Source organism: Hibiscus syriacus, unplaced genomic scaffold, assembly GCF_006381635.1.
Source record: "Hibiscus syriacus cultivar Baekdansim isolate YM2019G1 unplaced genomic scaffold, ASM638163v2 tig00110299_pilon, whole genome shotgun sequence".
Classification (NCBI taxonomy): domain Eukaryota; kingdom Viridiplantae; phylum Streptophyta; class Magnoliopsida; order Malvales; family Malvaceae; genus Hibiscus; species Hibiscus syriacus.
The window spans coordinates 2,479,596-2,497,483 of NW_024062668.1; the positions used below are offsets into that span (position 1 = coordinate 2,479,596).

At 33.6% G+C, this 17,888-nt stretch overlaps 1 protein-coding gene across 2 annotated transcripts; it reads right to left on the reverse strand.

Moving 5' to 3' along the window:
- Positions 1-879: 879 nt before the first annotated feature.
- LOC120116545 (nuclear cap-binding protein subunit 1-like) lies at positions 880-11,609 on the reverse strand. 2 transcript variants are annotated; one of them, XM_039137009.1, is made up of 19 exons: positions 11,393-11,609; positions 11,194-11,253; positions 10,379-10,435; positions 9,908-9,979; positions 9,716-9,778; positions 9,020-9,196; positions 8,332-8,457; positions 7,978-8,044; positions 6,141-6,340; positions 5,886-5,956; positions 5,088-5,172; positions 4,752-4,820; positions 4,534-4,652; positions 4,162-4,300; positions 3,462-3,965; positions 2,653-2,952; positions 1,914-2,092; positions 1,681-1,792; positions 880-1,346 (listed from the first exon to the last, which is right to left on the reverse strand). In XM_039137009.1, exons 1-19 carry the CDS (start codon positions 11,474-11,476, stop codon positions 1,236-1,238), a joined length of 2,595 nt encoding a protein of 864 aa, XP_038992940.1. In that variant the 5' UTR covers positions 11,477-11,609; the 3' UTR covers positions 880-1,235. The 2 variants fall into 2 exon arrangements, with proteins under 2 accessions (XP_038992940.1, XP_038992941.1); XM_039137010.1 differs by having other exon boundaries at positions 9,908-10,002; positions 11,393-11,472.
- Between the last annotated feature and the right edge of the window lie 6,279 nt (positions 11,610-17,888).

Here is a 17,888-nt window from a genome sequence, read left to right on the forward strand (position 1 = left end):
TTAATCTGGAAACACATACAAACTTCCATTACAAAAACTTCCATTACAAAGCTTTTATTTTAATCCACCATTCAAATAACATCATTTTCATTTGCTAACCCACAGCTTATAAACACATAAAATCAAGATAACAAGCTAAAAAATCCTCTCATTTCTCCTTTCCCTTTCGACTTTTCTTAATTTCTTCAACAACCCTAAGCATACAAATCTTGCCCGAGGCACCATGGGAGGATCCATCCAAACAAAAAAAATGACATTTTGTACTCATCTTTTTCCCATAGTTTCGGCAACCAAAAAAACTCCTCACACAATTTTCATTCGTCCAAGCCATCACCACCTTAGCTGGTTGTCCACAATTACAAAGAGAAACTTCAATAGAGTCTTCCATCTTCACCTTAGCTAGCTTTCATCTTGGGTAGGATTTGAGAAAAATTTCAACAAAGAAAAATATGAAGGAAAAGAGGTAGATTAAGGTTAGGGATTGGTTTTATTTAAATAAGAGAAAAAAATGAACGTTAGAGTACTGCTCTCTTCCACCATGGCATTCCAGGTAAGCATCTAACGTTCCACGTATGTTTTCCGTGACGGCTCCTAACGGCTGTTAACGGCCAGTGACCATTTTGTGACAAACGATAACGTTAGTAACCAATTTATAACTTTTTAAACATTAGTGGTGAAAACAAAAACTTACCCAAACATCAATGACCATTGGTGTAGTTTACCCTAACTTTAAAGAAGTGATCTATTTATAACTGAATCAATAATTGAATAGTCTAATGTATTTTAATCAAAATAAAATTGTTGCATCAAATATGCCCCAAATTTCTGATTTTAAAGCTTTTAGAAAGAAAAATAAAACACGCGCACATATCCATCAAGTTTTTCTCAAGGGGTATGATAATTTCCAGGAATAACACTGAAAACATTTGAAGTTGAGTATGTCTACAAGGTTTAGGAATAAAACTCATCAGAATTGTTGCTCACACTAAAAGCTTATACCAGGCAAATCGACTACATAGGACTTAGGAGGGCCGTGTTAGTACACATCACATCAAATTCATCACTAAATTATCGAAACAATTGCATCTACTTCTGACAATAAATTAAACGGTGATCGATCATGAACAATGTTCTCACTTGTCTTGATTCATGTACATAAAAAATTAAAGGGTGAAAGAGGGGGGGTACCGATTGATGTCGAAAATGGATAAAGTTTCAGCATATCATCATCCAAGTTACAACTCGTTGCTCATCTGGCGAAGACCGGAATAAACAGCTTTCCGCAAAAGAGGATGGACATCTTCAGTGAACACCTCCGCATCCAACTTCTCGATGTGAGGCCATATCTGCCAAAAATGCAGATTGGTAGAAAATGCAGGAGAAGAAACATGAGAAACAAATTATCCGACATGATTTGGTTTTCATGGGCATTGATATATACACACATATATAATGTGTATTATTTCGATATTTTGGAATTATCATTTCTTGATATACAGGTGATATCCAAATCCATTTATAAATACACGTTTTGTTAATTAAATGTGATTTTAGATTCAGTTAATATTCCGAAAAGTACTGAAGCAGCCATAGAAGAACAAATTTGGTGATAAAGTCGGAGAACACCACAAGATCATCAAGGCAATGCAATTCCCAAAGAGCTCAATATGCGTTACTAACCTCAGATGCATATTGCCTTGAGAAAGCCTTGACATAGCCCAGAGTAGATAAACACCATTGTTCTTTTTCCTTTACATTGCAAGTATTTGACGCTTTACCTCCATTTGACTGACTGCAACATAGAAATGAAAAATAATTAATTCACTGTTACTTTTTATAAAGATAAATAAAAACAATGGGGCAGGGCAGTGCCGGATCTTAGCAATAACAGTGAAAGGTTGGGGAGTTGGGACCTCTTCTTAGGTATTCCATTCTCATCATCCACCTCCATAGTCGATGATTCTTCAAGATCAACAGCCATTGAATCTCCATGGATAGACTTTAATGATTGCAATGTAACATCGCTGGATGCATCAGGCAAATGTTCCATCAATACAGTACAGAAATTTTTGTATAGAGAAAGGAACAGAACCTACACATATGAATCGCACAGAAAAGTAGAATAAGGTAATTGGAGGATAAACTGTGTTAATAGAAAGTTAATCAGATAGTTTAAGCTTACAGACCAAGAAAGACGGGGGGAGTAAAACTTAAGAAAGGATTGTGGAAAATAAGGAGAGAACGCATTCAAACAAGCAAATACAAGAGTCATGATAGATACTCTTGAGGTTGTAATTTTTTCTTTGGATATAATATAAACATTTTATCCAAAAAAAAACGTCACAAAAGAGGAGAATACTTGTGCATGATCCACAGTTCACAAAAATGGAAACTAAAATAGAACTACCACGCATTTTGAGTGCTTCCATAATCACTAGTACAAAAGTATTTAAAAGCAACGGAGACATTCAATGCAGACCAATATATACTAGTTAAAAGGGATATTTGGTACTACTGGTCTATTCATCAATCATATAAGATTGTTCAATTAGACACTCCAGAACAATTTGTGAAGATCTCAACCACAAGGATAGTCTTCACACAAATTTGCAAAGCTATTGAACAACATATCATGCCAGTTGAATCTAGTACCTCATTTTCATCTAGTGCTCGAGCAAGAAGAGCCTCTTTGGCCTCTAAAGAGTCATGCATGGATTCTTCCTCTTCCTTAGCCTTTTCAGCCACAGATTTTAAATGCTTTAACTTCGCAGGGTTTTCGCCAAGAACAGGTTCACCTTCCACTAGAGAAAGCTTTGACTCAGCAGCCTCTAAATCGGCTTTCGCCTTAGATGCAGCTTCTTCTGCAGATATAACACCTTTCTTCAGAGATGAAATCTCTTTCCTTAGATCAGTGATACGATTGTATGTTTTACTAACTGCATTCCTGAGAACCTGTAGAATTGAAGAAGTATTTGAAATGGAAATAAATTTTGAAGACACAATTAACATGAACCGCATAACCACACAGACATGATTAATTCTCCAAAGAGAATACATGATAGATGAATGCACAAGCAGTTACAGAGTTCAAAATTCAAAATACGAAAGAGAAACAAGGGGAAGGGGAGTATTTCTGGCTCTTTTCCAGCGAAGCAAAGGACCAATTGTTTCAATTTTAGATCAAAGCTTTCCACCAGTGGTTTCTTGTTTCTTATTTTCTTAAATTAATTCCTTGGAATTCAAATCCCACCCAAAAAATCAGTATATAGTGAGTTTCCATCTTTTCAAGAAGATTCGGGTGACTTGGCACTTTTAGTTGTAAACTTGTATCTAAATTTATAGTATTCAATCTAACCATATATTAAATAAGTATGCAGTAAGGAAACTACTAAACACACATGCTATTGTTTGTGGGAAGGACAGGGTTGGGGAGGGGGACTAAGCTGAATTTGTTGATATACCTCCCATGGACAATCGGATAAATGAAATTGCTCAATGTTTTCAGGAGAGAAGACCCATCTCACAATGGCCAAGTTTGATACGAGACGACAACTCATCATCCTATCAATTGTTATAGCTGTCATTTGTGCATTGTTCTTCCAATATGAACCGACCTCAGCTATGAGCATGACCTGCTTATCCTGATCAGAGCAAAGTTTTGCCATGACCTGTCCATACCTCTCCAAGATGGTGATCAGATGAGTGAAACTTTTAGATCCAATGTCAAGAAGAGTTTGTACAACCACACTGAGGGTAACTTCCAGGCCATGAATAGGATATATACTTTCCTCGATCCATACAATTATCTCACGTGCTGACTGCCTTCCTTTCACCTTGTTGCTAAGCTCTGCAGATAGTGCCTGCTCTTGTTCGGTTTTTCCTTGACCATCAACTCCACTATACTTAAAATTTGGACCACCCTTGGGTGGTAGCAACTCTTCAAGAGCAGGTGCATTCTCAATGCTCTGGATTAACAAGTTTTATAAAAAGAGAAATGTTAACAAGATGTAGCAACAAGCCAAGGTTAGTATATTAAGATAATGTTTAATACAAATCAATACAACACAGTCCCAACTCCCAACTAAGGAAGGTTAATAATGATTTTAACCATTACTCGTTGCCCCAACCAAAACGTACATCCTTTCTGTCACGTCTTTGTACCTGCTTTATTTTATCCCAATATGACAAACGAACTTCTCTTTCCAAAACCTCTTGAACAAATACACGCTGTGGAGCCCACCTTGGGAGGTCCAGAACATAAGCCCATTCATCCCACGGCCAAATAAATTGGAAATTTGATCTGTGTAGCCAAGAATTATTACTACATGCAAAGAAATACACTGAAAAAACCTTAAAGCAACATCCTGAAAGAAAGAGCAAGTGGTCTAGTAGGTGAACTGGACATATAGCCAAATCATCAGACATAAATTGGATGCAATATCAAATAAGCCAAGAATCATATCATCAAGCATAAAAGAAAAAAAACAGGAATATTTATTGTTAAAAGATAGCAGAACTTAATGCGAGACTCACAGATGGTGTGAAAACCAGAGGATAAGGCGCGTTCGACACTCCATGTCTAAATCAGCAATTTTATCAAAAAGAGCACGAACTGCACCAGCTACAACTGCAGGAAAGGCCCCAGGAAGAGCCTAATCATCAAACTACAACATTAGACACTTTATTTAAGGGCCAAAAACTTTATATATATAAAGACGGTAAAAAGCAAACGGTAATTGCTTCTATACTACCTTACAGAGATCCATAATAACCAGCGTGTAATATATTGGCTTGAATGGGGGATGCGGTAACAGAAGCAGCTGCAACAAGACAGAGATATCACTTCCATATGAGACTCTAATAAGCGAAACATAAAAGAAAAAATAAATAACATCACTTTGTCCAACTTTTTAAAAAGGAATCTATAGTAGGTTTTTTTGTAATGAAACATCACAAGAGCAGTTGCTGTTTAATCATTTATGAAACAAGTAAAGCAGTTGCAAATTAGTTTTTATTTGGTTCTGTAGTTAATGGTAATAGAAGAAAATAGCAGCGGCTAGAGTCCCTATTCTACTTTGACCTTTTACCTGAGAGAATATTGTCTCTGCCATTAAGTACTCATATCGAAAGGGCACAGGCAGGCCTACCATGAAAGAAGCACATTCCTTTCGGCTAGAGCAAGAAAAAGAAATAATTAACATCAAGACCAAAGGCCTTAACATACTTTTACAAACATAAGGAATCAAATCATTTTAAAATAGAATGAAACAAGATCAGGATGATGGTTAATCAAAGAAAGTTGTGAATAGCTGGAACAAACATGCAAAAAGAGACCAGCTGCTTTACCAGACCAAAGCAAACAATCAATGAAACTTGAGCTTTTAACGCTTTCAGATGCAACTAAACAGTTTAATAAAAATGTATAAACTTCTCTTTAACTGATTCTAATTGTAGCTGACTATCAAGTAAAGATCAAGGTATTGGTGAATTTTCAATGTCTGGATAGCTGATTGATTTTTTTCACCATTATTTATGTAAATAATACAGCATTAAATTCTAGCATTGCTTCAGTTCACAAGAAAAACCATAAAAGGTTGGTAAATGAATAACATTCAAAAGGAAAATAAAATACTAATTTGTAAACTACAGGCTGATCATTGAGATACAAGCAAACATTATTTGAGAAATGCTAGAAAAACCATAAAAGGAGGGGATGGATTTCTCAAATAATGTTTGTTTGTATCTCAATGGACGTACTTTAGTTTACAAGTTAATATTCTATTTTCAAGCATGCATAGTTCATAATGAGTAATGACAAGAAATTATAGTTACCGTCAAATCAACCCATTAAAGTATATAGAAGAAGATAGAGAAAGTGAACAAACCATCCATTGAAGAACAAAAGCACATCCAGCAAATACTCTTCGACAACAAAGCGATCAATTGGCTGCAGATCCTGCCAAATAAAAGAAGAAATGAGAGATAGGGGGCTAGAAAGGAAAATCCAGATAGGGGAGATGAATAAGCACAAAGCTCTAATAGGCAACTAAGCTTTAAACCATAAACTCCATGACCATCTAAGTTTAACAAGGAAAATGGTGGCATGAAAAATTCAACAATAACATGTTCAATAATTTTACCTCTGTTTTACTAGCAGGAAAAATATTAAGCCTGCGTGTCCTTTGAGGATACTTCAACTCTGCCTCATGTTTTTGCTTTCCATAAGCTACGGCAGAAATTGTTGAAGGCAGCTCTGGCTGCTCAGGACAGCTAATGGGCCCAAACTCGTGAGACTTTCCCCCAACCAGCTGCGCTTCGAATGATAGGTGGGGCCTTGGAACTAGCAAATAGAAACATAGTGATTAAAATTTGTCATGTAGATGAAGAAGGGTAGTGGACAGTGACGGATCTAGAAATTTTTTTGAGGGTGGGCACACATATATTAATAATATAATTTTTTATAGCTATGTGATAGATAAAATCTCAGGGTGGGCACCATAAAATTTCAGGGTGGGCACACATACATTAATAAAAGAAAACAAATCGAGTTTTAAAGAAGAAAATTAGAATATCCGGAAATTTCAGCGTGGGAACGTGCCACCCTAAGATGAACGTACGTCCACCACTGGTAGTGGAAGATGAGAGTAGAGAAGCCAAAAGCCATTCCAATGCAATTATGAAATGGGAGATAGATGGAAGAGAGAGACCACAGAAAATAAATTTCATATATAAAACTGCATCATAAAATATAGTACTAAAATAACTTGCTTATATTGTCAAACTAAGACATTTACATTCATAGCTTGGTTTTTAAGGGCGCAAGGCACACCAAGGCGTAAAAGGTCCATGGAGCCTAGGCACAAGCCGTAGGGAGAAGGCGCGTGCCTTTCGTAGGCGTGGCGCATCTTTTATTCTAAAATATTATAATTAATTCTGAAACATATCCATACCAATTACCCACTAATTTACTCCTAAAACACTTAATCATCTCTCCAAACTATTTTCTTTCACCATTATTTGTTTACAAAATCTTAGTATCCAAAACACTTCAATTAAGAGTTAGGGTTACACTATTATAAATAATAATTGTATCTTTAAGTAGAAAGAACTTGATGTATAAAATATGTTAATAATATATTTTGAGTTTTTAAATTAAACTAATTATTTTATAATATATGAATATAACAATTAATTATAATTATAATTTTAAAGTAAAATCCTGGAATCTCTTTCTATTTTGTTTAGAAAATTATGCAATTTTTTATTTAGTTAGTATTTTATATCGAATTATTTCATTATAAATAATGAATTCTAATAATTTATTTTAAAAGTTGATATAAGAATATAAGTATATTAATAAAAGTTTAGATAAAAAATATTAATTGCGTAAAAAAATTTTATTAATATTATAATTATATAATATTTTAATTTTAAAAATGTATAATAAAAAATTATTAAATAACTATATATTTTTTGTTTATCTATATATTAAATATATTTTTATATCTTAATTATAATTTTTTATATTTATTTATTATATTAATGTAATATATTATATTCATTTTATTATAAGGAAAGAAAAGGACAACGAAGAGTGAGATAAAAAAATAAAGAAAAATGATGGGATCAGCGGCAGATATTCCCATTATTATATTATTTTGTTACTCCACAAAAGAGCAGGAAGCTTATTTTATTACTCCACAAAAGAGCAGAAAGCTTATTTTATTACTCCACAAAAGAGCAAAAGGCAGGAAGATTGTGGACGGTCACAAAGTGCAGAAGCGGTGCGCTTTAGCGCCTTCCCAAAAGCTGCAAAAAGTGGCCGCCTCAATGAGCTTTCTGTGTCTCGCTCCGCCTCCAACTTTGGAGGCGCTTTTTTGTGTGCTCGCAAGCGCTTTGCACCTAAGCGCACCCAAGGCGCGCTAGCAAGAGTAATGGGTTCAGAGATATAAACTAAACAAAGACTAGACATATTACCACTTTCTACTTTCCACCCATTGTTAGATAGAACTTGTATTCGTTCCCATAAATCTTCAAGGAAATCCTGAAAGAAATTTAAAGGAATTACTGATGAAGAAAGATGTATCCAGACCATATTAATAATTAAGATTAGAACCTGTATCCATCCCAATAAAGCTTCAAGGAAATAATGATGAACAACAATGGAATTACATAATCTAGTTTTGTTGACCATCCTCACAATTATAAGACCTAACCACTATAATCTCTCCTTTAGAGGTCAACTAATTGCCATAGTAAAAATATCCTCAAAGCCAAAAAAACGTCAACTAAGGAAAGGTAATGATCAATGACCTTAACCAGGTGACTTACCTTTTCAATGTCCCCTCCAGACTCACCATCCTCAAAAAAGGATAATCCAGAGTTAGAAGTATGCCTTCGAATGCTCAAATAGGCTTGTATACCAACCAATACTCTTTCTATCTCCTCAGGAACTTGCTGAATACATAAACATTTTTTTCTTTCAGAATACACAACACGTATCATCACAGTTAATGAGTGAATTCAATCTAAAACCGTGATAGGCATAAATAAAATAAGCCTATAAGAATTATGAAATGCATTCACCAAGAATAGGGTTTTGTTGTTGTTGTTGTTGTTGTTGTTGATTCACCAAGAATCACAGGTCAGCATTCATAGAATTGTAATAATCTAAAATATAATGAAACTTAGGTAGCAGAAACCAGGTGCCAAGTGAACTATGCAATAAGTTTCCCAAAAATTTTCTTGTCGTTTGAAATTTACATTGCTTCTTTCAGATGAAGAAACTATCCATACCCTATAATTCTAAAAAACAAATTAGTTTCCATAATTTGTAAACTAAAATCCTTACATGCAGCTAATTTGAAGTATAACTTTTACTAGTCTAAACGGCACACACTTAAAAAAGGAACCCTTACAAAGGAAATAACAAAGTACAAGGTGCTAACAACCAACTTAGGTGACAGTGATCCCAACCCATAAAATCATAATATTTATTGAGAGCTAAGAAAGGCCACACCTCAGCGAGTTCTGCTCCTCCCCATGGAAGACAAGACAAAATGCAAATCACATAAAAGTCAGCACGGGCTTGCCAGGAAGGATTTCCTTTCTCCTCATCAACTGTTATTGCAGCTGATGATAATAGAGTTTCAAAGACAACTACTAGTGAAGCAGGTTGGATTACTTTGCTGCACATCTGCAGAATGCAAGGAAATTGAGAAATAAAGCTTCATCTATCATCTTCAAAATAACTATAAATATATCTTCCATAACAGGGATCTGTTTTAGCTAACTAGTTACAGAATACAAACCAGCAATTGGGAAAACTATACAACTGAAGTTGTAGATGCCTATAAGGTCTCACAGAATATTCACCAAAAGAATTCAAAAAATATTAAGCAAATCCAGTATTAGTTTGCCTTTCGTGTCAGTTTTGTACTCCCTGGGGTATGTGGCGCTTGCAATACCAACAAGATTTTGTTAGTATAATTTCACTCATAAAATGAAAACCATTAACAAGTAAGATTTGCATAATCATCCACAAATTTTACTTTTGTTAATGATGAAATAAATAGCATAGAGTGCTCATTCCTGGACAATTTCTCTAGTATTCAATCATATGTGCGAGGAAGTTAAATTTGTCTAAACATTCAAGACACTGCCGAAAACAATCACTACAGCTGTACTATAGACAAATATACAATGCCATACATACCAAAACAGTCAGAAACCGCATTAAAATACGAATTATGTCACACTTTCCAGAATCCAGAGCATCCTGGAAAATCCAACATGGCAAGAATGTCAAAGAAAGTTCAATAGGGAGGAAAAAAACACAAAATCCCTTGAAGGCTAAAACAACACAGGAATAGACACTTGAAATCATTCGAATCAAAAGCTTTCTCACCTGAAAACTGTCTTGTGTATTCTCAACTATCTTTTTAACAAAGTCCTCATCTTCCAAATTTAACAAACCAATCTGAGAGAGAGAGATATTAGAACCTGTAAGCACTGTCACTAAATGTGAAAAAGGGATAAAGGAGTATCCTTGAATATATGTCAATTGATAATGGAGATTTATACAATAATGAAAGATCAACAGTTCAGCCCAACAGGAAATCTTGCATAGAGTTTTAAATACTACTTTTTTCTCGCAAAATAGTATCTTTTCTACAGGATGAGTGGCAACATTTATACATTATGTATGCAAGTAAACAAGTCCATTGAAGAAAAACTTTATTGTAACAATCACACCATGAGAGGTGTGCCAATATAATCACCTGACTAGTTTTATTTACACAGCTGACACAGTCAATTAATAAAAGAAAATCAACGGACAACAGAAAAGGATTCTTCAAAAGGCTTAGAAGAGTCGTACCAATGTTCCATACAAGGGAATCTTGTGAGGCAATTGTTCCGAACATTGGAGAAGGAACTGTCAGGATAAAGAAGCAACAAAAAAGCATTCAATAATCTGTATATGCCTCAAGCAAGGAAATACCTTATAATTGGGAAAAAAAGAATACTCCAACTCATCAATTCACAGGTGTCCTCTATCATTGGAGTAGAGTAATTTCATGAAAGCAATCTTAGTTATACAAGGCATTGTTTTCCCTCAATGCTTTTTCAATTACAGTCTAACCAAATTTTCTTAATATATTATACTTATAGTGTGTATTTATGCCTCGATATCTTTATGCCTTCTTCTTGCAATGACTTCACCTTACCGTTAAAGAAAAAGAAGCCATTTTTTTAATCAACTCCACAGAGATATTTAAGAACTTTATATGATTATAAAAGTTCAGAGCAGCCAGACAAAAGTTAGACAAAAAGTTCATTTTTGTTTCATAAATAATTAAAACTACTAGCGTCGAACTTTAACATTAAAGTTCCAAAATAGGATAATAGTAACTTATATCTACAGCACAACTAAACTAACTAAAGGTAGGCATAAAAAAATGTCCTAATTTTAAACAATTTTCCAATTTGTAATTTTTTCTCTCATGCCCCTTTAGGTCGGTGGAAAAATAATAACTCTCGATGCAAACCTAACAGCTCCACTCCAACGCCTAAAACAATCACTTCGTGATTTTCAACTAAGTACTTAAGATATCTCATGATTTTCAACCATGCCAGAACTAAAATGGGAAATTTAAAGGAAAACTTTAGAGAGAGAGAGAGAGAGGAGATTACAGGTAAAATTTCAGAAGAAGAATGCAACAACTCTCTCCGTAAAGCTCCAAAGCAAGTTTCCTGTAATTTCAACAAAGAAAAACACAGAACGGTAATTATTAAAAAAATAAGTGAAGAAAAGAATTCGTTTTGGGTGGAAAATAGCAGAATGGACTAGGGTTTATTTGCGAAGAAACAAATTACAGAGAAAGGTACGAACAATGTGGTCTTTGAAATCGGAAGATGAATTGTACTCTGAGCTTTTGTCGCCAATTCGAAGAAGAAGACTTTTCCAGCTGCTCATATTTTCTTTCTTATTTTTCCTCTGATTTTTCTTGGTAAACAAACAAGTTGTGTGATTGGAGAGACTACTAAAGTGTAGGGAACGAGGGCCGGTGTCAAATAGAGGGATTCTGCAGGGGTTTTCTTTAGTTGGGAGTAATATGCCTTATAATCCCCTAAACTATTTCAAAATATCAAATATAGCATCTATCATGGTATATCCGTCTATCATGTTATCAAAGAACCCTAACACCGTCATAACAAAATATTTTAGGATAAATTACGTATTTAATATCTAAACAATTAATTTTAATCTTTTTAATACTTAAACGTTTATTTTTTTTAAAATCATACTTAAAGTTTAATTTTTATTTGATTTTAGTACTCCGTTCAAATTTTGGCATTAAGTTTTGAATTTTTTTTTATAGTATAGGTTCTAAAACGGATCACAACTAATAGTTTAGGTAATAAATGTGTTAAGTTTTTAATGATGGGTACTAAAATGAAACAAAAACTAAATATTATATGACTTTGAAAAATTGAAAGTTTAGGTACTAAAATAGATCAAAAATGATAGTTTAGGTACTAATTTTGTAATACCTTAAACTTCAGGTCAGTGACTGAAATGTAAGAATTTAAAATTTTGATGGTTTAATTTAAATAATTGAAAAGTTCAAGGAATGATTTAGAAATTTTTGTCTAGGATTTGTATTAAAAAATGGAAAAATAGAAGGACATAATGGTCTTTTAACATAGGAATTTAAAATTTATTTCCCAAGGCTATATAAAACGTGATAAAAGGGAAGAAAGAAAGAAAGAAATGAAGAATTTGGAAGTTTTTCTCTTTTCTTCTTTTTCTTGCCCGTGAAACTCCATTGTAAGGTAAGTTAATTTCAAGTCGGTTAATCCTTTCATTTTGAGTTGGTTTTGAAGCCTTGAGTGGTATAAAAGCTTAAGGAAAGCTTTCAAGGTGAATAAAAACTAAGATTTGGTGATTTAATGATGAATTAGTAAAATGAGTTTTTAAGTGAAATGATGAATTTTGGTTAGTAATTGAATTCTAAAAGCATATTTGACTTATCATAGGTGTAAATAAGAAATTTGAAGTGTTAGAAATGATTGAGAACATGTTTGAAAAATTGGTATGATTTTTAGTTTAAAGAGTTCTATGGAGAAATTAGGGTGTTAAAGGGATTTTAATGGATATAAGTTAGTGGAAATAAGTGTAAATGAGTTTAAAGGCATGAATGAAGTTTAAAGTAGGAGATTTAAGTGAAGTTGGATAATTTTCGAAGTGAAATAGATGAATTCTGGGTAAAGGTATCGGTACTGGAAGAACAATATCGATACTATAAGGTTAAAATTTAAGGAAAGAAAATGAATACGATGAACATTATCGATACTGATTGAAGTAATATCGATACTAATGTGGAGGTATCAATACCAAGAGTAAGGTATTGATACTGTAATTGAAATTTGATTTCCAGAATTTCAAAATGGTATCGATGTTGAAGTGGGCATCGGTAACATAGAAGAGAAGTATCGGTACTGTGGGTAAAGTATGTATAATATTCAGTCGAAATGTTAATTAGGTGTTTCATTTCGCTTAAGTAAAGGTTATTTGGTTAGATGTTAATTGAATTCCGATATTTATATTGATCATGTTAATGTGTAGATTTGATTGAAAGCAAGTGTTGAGCGAAGTGACGTATAAAGTTGGGGAGTTAAAGTGAAAAAGAGTTGCTTAGGGTTTAAGTGAGGCAAAGGTGAGTGCATTCTTACTTACTTTGTATAAAATTTGAGGACGGCTTGAGATGAGCCAACCTCATATGTTTATGAACCAAATGAATTATATTATGTGATTATTTTATCCAAACGGTATTTTAAAAGTACTGTTTTGATTTCATTGTTATGAATATATATATATATATATATATATATATATATATATGTGTGTGTGTGTGTGTGTGTGTGTGTGTGTGTGTGTGTGTGTGTGTGAAATATTACAAGTATATGACTTAGGTGAATATATTTCATGAGAAAAACTGATGATTTGAATAATGCTATATAAAGCAATATAAGTATAAGTTTTATGAGAAGAAATGATAAGTTGAGTAAGGTTAAACAAAATTTTATAAATAATTGTTCTATGTGAATAAATAATAAATTCAGGTAATGCTACGTGAAATAATGAGTTTATGTGTTATAAGTGAATATGTCATACGTGAAAAATGTTATATGTGAAAAATGATCTACGTGAATATGATATATGTAAATGTGTTCTATGTGAAAATGTTTAAGTGAACATGAATTAAGTAACTGAAGTCTATGTGAATAAAATACACTTAAATGATAAAATGAGAAATAATTATGTGGTTAAAGCCCAAAGTATATGTATGAGAATTTGAGGTATAGTTGGCATGCTATGAGTGAGGGTTCTATATAATCCTTCGGGACAAACCTATGTGGTCCTTTGTGACAAATCTATGTGGTCCTTCAGGAAAAATTCTATGTGGCACTTCAGTGCAAATTCTATGTGGCACTTCGGTGCAAATTATGTGAGCAATGGTGACTGCATTAGTGCACAACCTCTATGTACTCGCATACCTTGAGTTCTCAGCGATATACGTTGGGCTAATAAAACAAATTTGATATAAATTGAGAAATGAGTAATAGTATTAAAATGTTAATGAAGTGTCTATTGGTTTTATACGAAATGTTTCAAAGTGTTGAGTTAATCGATCGACGGAATTAGCTAAGAGGGGGTGAATTGGGAATTAAAAATTCGGTGGAAGCTTTTGCAGAAAATTGAAAAGATTTGCACATCGATTTAGAGTGGTTCGACTTTCTCAATCAAAGTCTACGTCCACTACCTTAGCTATCCACACTAAGGATTTTCCAACAAATTCACTAATTTATTCTTTCTTTTGAGGCCAAAGAGATAACCTTACAACACCCTCAAGAATATACCCCAATTCTTGAGAACACTCTTTTCCCAAAGAGAATATTACAAATTTGCAAACTTACAAGGAAAACCTCACAAGGTAAGATGTTTGCACAATTCTAGAACAAGAAAAGAACACTCAAAGATAATTACAAATGAGCACAAATGGTGTTCTTGAAAGCAAAATGAATATTGAAAGGAAAATTGGCTTGATTTGCACAAACTTGGTGTTTGATGCTTTCTCTCTTGTTTCTCTATGATTTCTTCTTGATCAAGGGCTTCAGAACTTGTTTAAATACACCTTGAATCACTTCTGAACGTTGGGGATGATTAGTGAAGATCATATAGCCGTTTTAGTGTGAAAACAATTAATAAAACAGTTTGGAGCGTGGGGGAATCGGTTCCCTAAGTGTAAAATTCAAATATTTCGACCGTTGAACAGGGGGGAATCGGTACCCCCTATGGGGGAATCGGTTCCCTCCGAGCATTCTGGAAATCTCGGAGCCAAACCATGCAGGGGGGAATCGGTACCCCCTTGGGGGGGAATCGGTTCCCTCTGAGCAATCTGGAATTTTTGGCTTTGAAATGGTTCGAAATACTTTGAAAGATTATTTTGAAATTGTTTTAAGATTAAAACTTAATTTTACACTTAAGTAAGGATTAAAAATGATTTTTGAAATATTTGGAGTAATGTTTTGATATTCGAATAATTATATCGAATATACTTAGAAAATCATTTTGGAAAATCTTAAAATTCATTTAACTTAATTTGTTATATCGAAATATCAAAATGTTTTCAACAATCTCCCCCTTTTTGATATAACAAAACATTTTAGTAATTTTAAGATTTTGAAATCAAGTTTTGAAATTACTCCCCCTTACTTTAACACTTCTCCCATTTATCATAAAACACACTTAAACACTTCTCCCCCTTTTTGTTAAATCAAAAAGACATTTTAAAGAATTTAAACAAGGTTTTGAAATCAGTTAGTCAATTGATTATATATAATATAAGCTGCTAAGATCACAAGCAAGAGAAACGTTAGCCATTAGTTTCATAATCAATATTCATAAACAATGTGATATGGTAAAATTGGTCATATTGCTAATAATGATGTAAATGATGCAATAATGAATAAATCACACCAAACATATAAGTTCATACCATCTATAAATTCAAACAAATTCACAATCCACGAATTCAAACATTCCAAAATATTCAAAATGTTAAAACAATAAGTTTGGAAAACAAAGTAAAATATTTAATCACATATCCGGATCAGGAGGAGGAAAACGAGCTCGCATAGCGGCCATTTAGTTAGTGAGGTCATTAATACGTGCATTGGTTGCTTCATTATTTGCACGCATTTCCCGAAGAATTTCTAATTGTTGAGCTCCCATTGTGGATAAATGGGACTCTATAGAATTAAAGCGCGAATCCATGGTCGCATATCGGTAATCAAATGTCTCCATAAAAGATTGAAAATATGGAGGCATTTGAGTCGATTGTTGTGCTTGCTCTTCGGGCTGCTCCTCGGGCTGCTCCTCGGGCTGCTCAGGTTCATCTTCAGCTTCATCGATGTCTCGCATTAATTGCTCAAGCTCGAGATCTTCGTCAGCTTCGGGTGGAGGTTGTGAAGAACTAGCTCCCGGAGTAGTTGCAGAAGATCGAACCCATTCCCCGGTTTCCTTATCCTTAATCCATCCCGCTCTCGTTAAGGAAAGAAGGTTAATTTGTTTCTTAAGAGGAAAAACGGCATCTAGACCGACTCTAAGCCCAGCTTTGGAAAACAAATTACTCAAAATACAACCGTAAACAAGAGATGAACAAAGTTTTTTATTAGGAACAAGATTTACGGTTTCAACAATTTCAGCAAAAATAATCTGTGGTAGGTTGATTTTAATATTGTTTTCGAAACAATGTAACCATCAAAGATCTAAGGCTCTAAGAGTAGAATAATGACCTCCAGATGGTCGAAACCACCAAGAAATCATTAGATGAAGAAAACGTTCATGAAGGTCTAGGACACTTGCACTATCCCTTCTTTTATAACGAGATCCTAAAACCTATTTTTCATTTGAAATCCCTTCATTATCTAATCCGAATGTATTGGCTATGTAAGCTGAGTCAATATATAAGAATTGTCCTAGAAGGTAGGAACGAATTCCTATGGTTTCGGTTTCAGTTTGGTCTTTAACACAAACGGAATTAGAATAGAAAATACGAACAAGTTGATGGTAAACGATGGGTTCAAGGTCAAAGAGTTTATCAAATTTCCACTCTTGTAAAAGAGGAAGATATTTAAAATTGATAGCTAACATAGCTTGACGAGAAGGAATACGTTCTTCCCGGATTTTGTAAGAGTCGAAATATTGATAATACCAAAAACGATGATTTCTAGGACCAGGATGATTGAAACACGAATTTTGAATAGTCAAATTAGGATCAATAGGATTAGGATTAGAAATTGGAATAGGTGGAGGATTTGGAGGTGGATTTGGTTGTCGGTGTGAATGACTAGATGAAGACCTAGCACGTTTAGGATTAGACATGGTGAAGGAAATCGGAATAGATTGGATAACCTGCAATTTTAAAAACAAATGTATGCAATTCAATTAATCCCAAAACTCAATTGAGTCCTCAATATTTCAAGGTTCTCTAAATCAATCCTAATGGGCAAAGTTTTTGAAAAACTTTTGAAAAATATGGTTTTGAGAAACAATATATGTATAGTTTTCATAACAACAACATAATTTAATCAAAACACAATGATTTGAAAAACAACAAAATTTTTTTTTAATTTCAAAAATGTAAAAATTTTGGAAAATTTTTGTGCCTAGAACTAATTAAAACTAATCCTATGTTCAAAATCAATGAAATAGAGAGTTTAGAAAAATTTACCTTGAAAGATGAAGATTGAGGGGATTTAGATGTTGTTTGCATGATTTTAATGATGATTGCAAGCTTAGGAGATGATATTTGAAGCGATTTCCGATTAAAATCAATGATTTGAGGCAAGAATGGAAATTTGAGAGAGTAGAGGTAAGAAACGACGTGAAGGAATAAGAGAGGGTTTGAGCAAATATTGGGTTCTGCCCGTGCTAAAACCAGAACCCCAGGGGGGTATCGATTCCCCTGTGGGGGGAATCGGTTCCCCTTCAAAGGGGGAATCGGTTCCCTCAAGGGGGGATCGATTCCCTCTGCACCAAAATGCTAAAATCCAATTTTAAACACCCAAAATGCTAAATTAATTTCCTCTAGTGGTATTGGCAACTCATATATTGAAAATTAATCATGTTCAAACAATTAAATTAATCTTTAAACGATATTTGAACATAAAATTAATTTTTTATCACGAATCATAAACTCCCCCTAACTAATAGCAATGAATGCAATCAAAATTTACTATTATAAGCATTTTTCATTTATTATTAAAAGTGTTGAATTATTTTAAACACTACGTGAAGATAGGTCAGTTAAACCTAATTC

Excerpts from the sequence above, each read along its gene's own strand:
- LOC120116545 (XM_039137009.1), bottom strand. The coding sequence starts at position 11,476 with ATGAGCAGCTGGAAAAGTCTTCTTCTTCGAATTGGCGACAAAAGCTCA. Across the intron at positions 11,254-11,392 it reads CCGATTTCAAAGACCACATT|GAAACTTGCTTTGGAGCTTT; the intron begins GTTCGTACCTTT and ends TTGAAATTACAG. Across the intron at positions 2,093-2,652 it reads GAGCACTAGATGAAAATGAG|GTTCTGTTCCTTTCTCTATA; the intron begins GTACTAGATTCA and ends TCATATGTGTAG.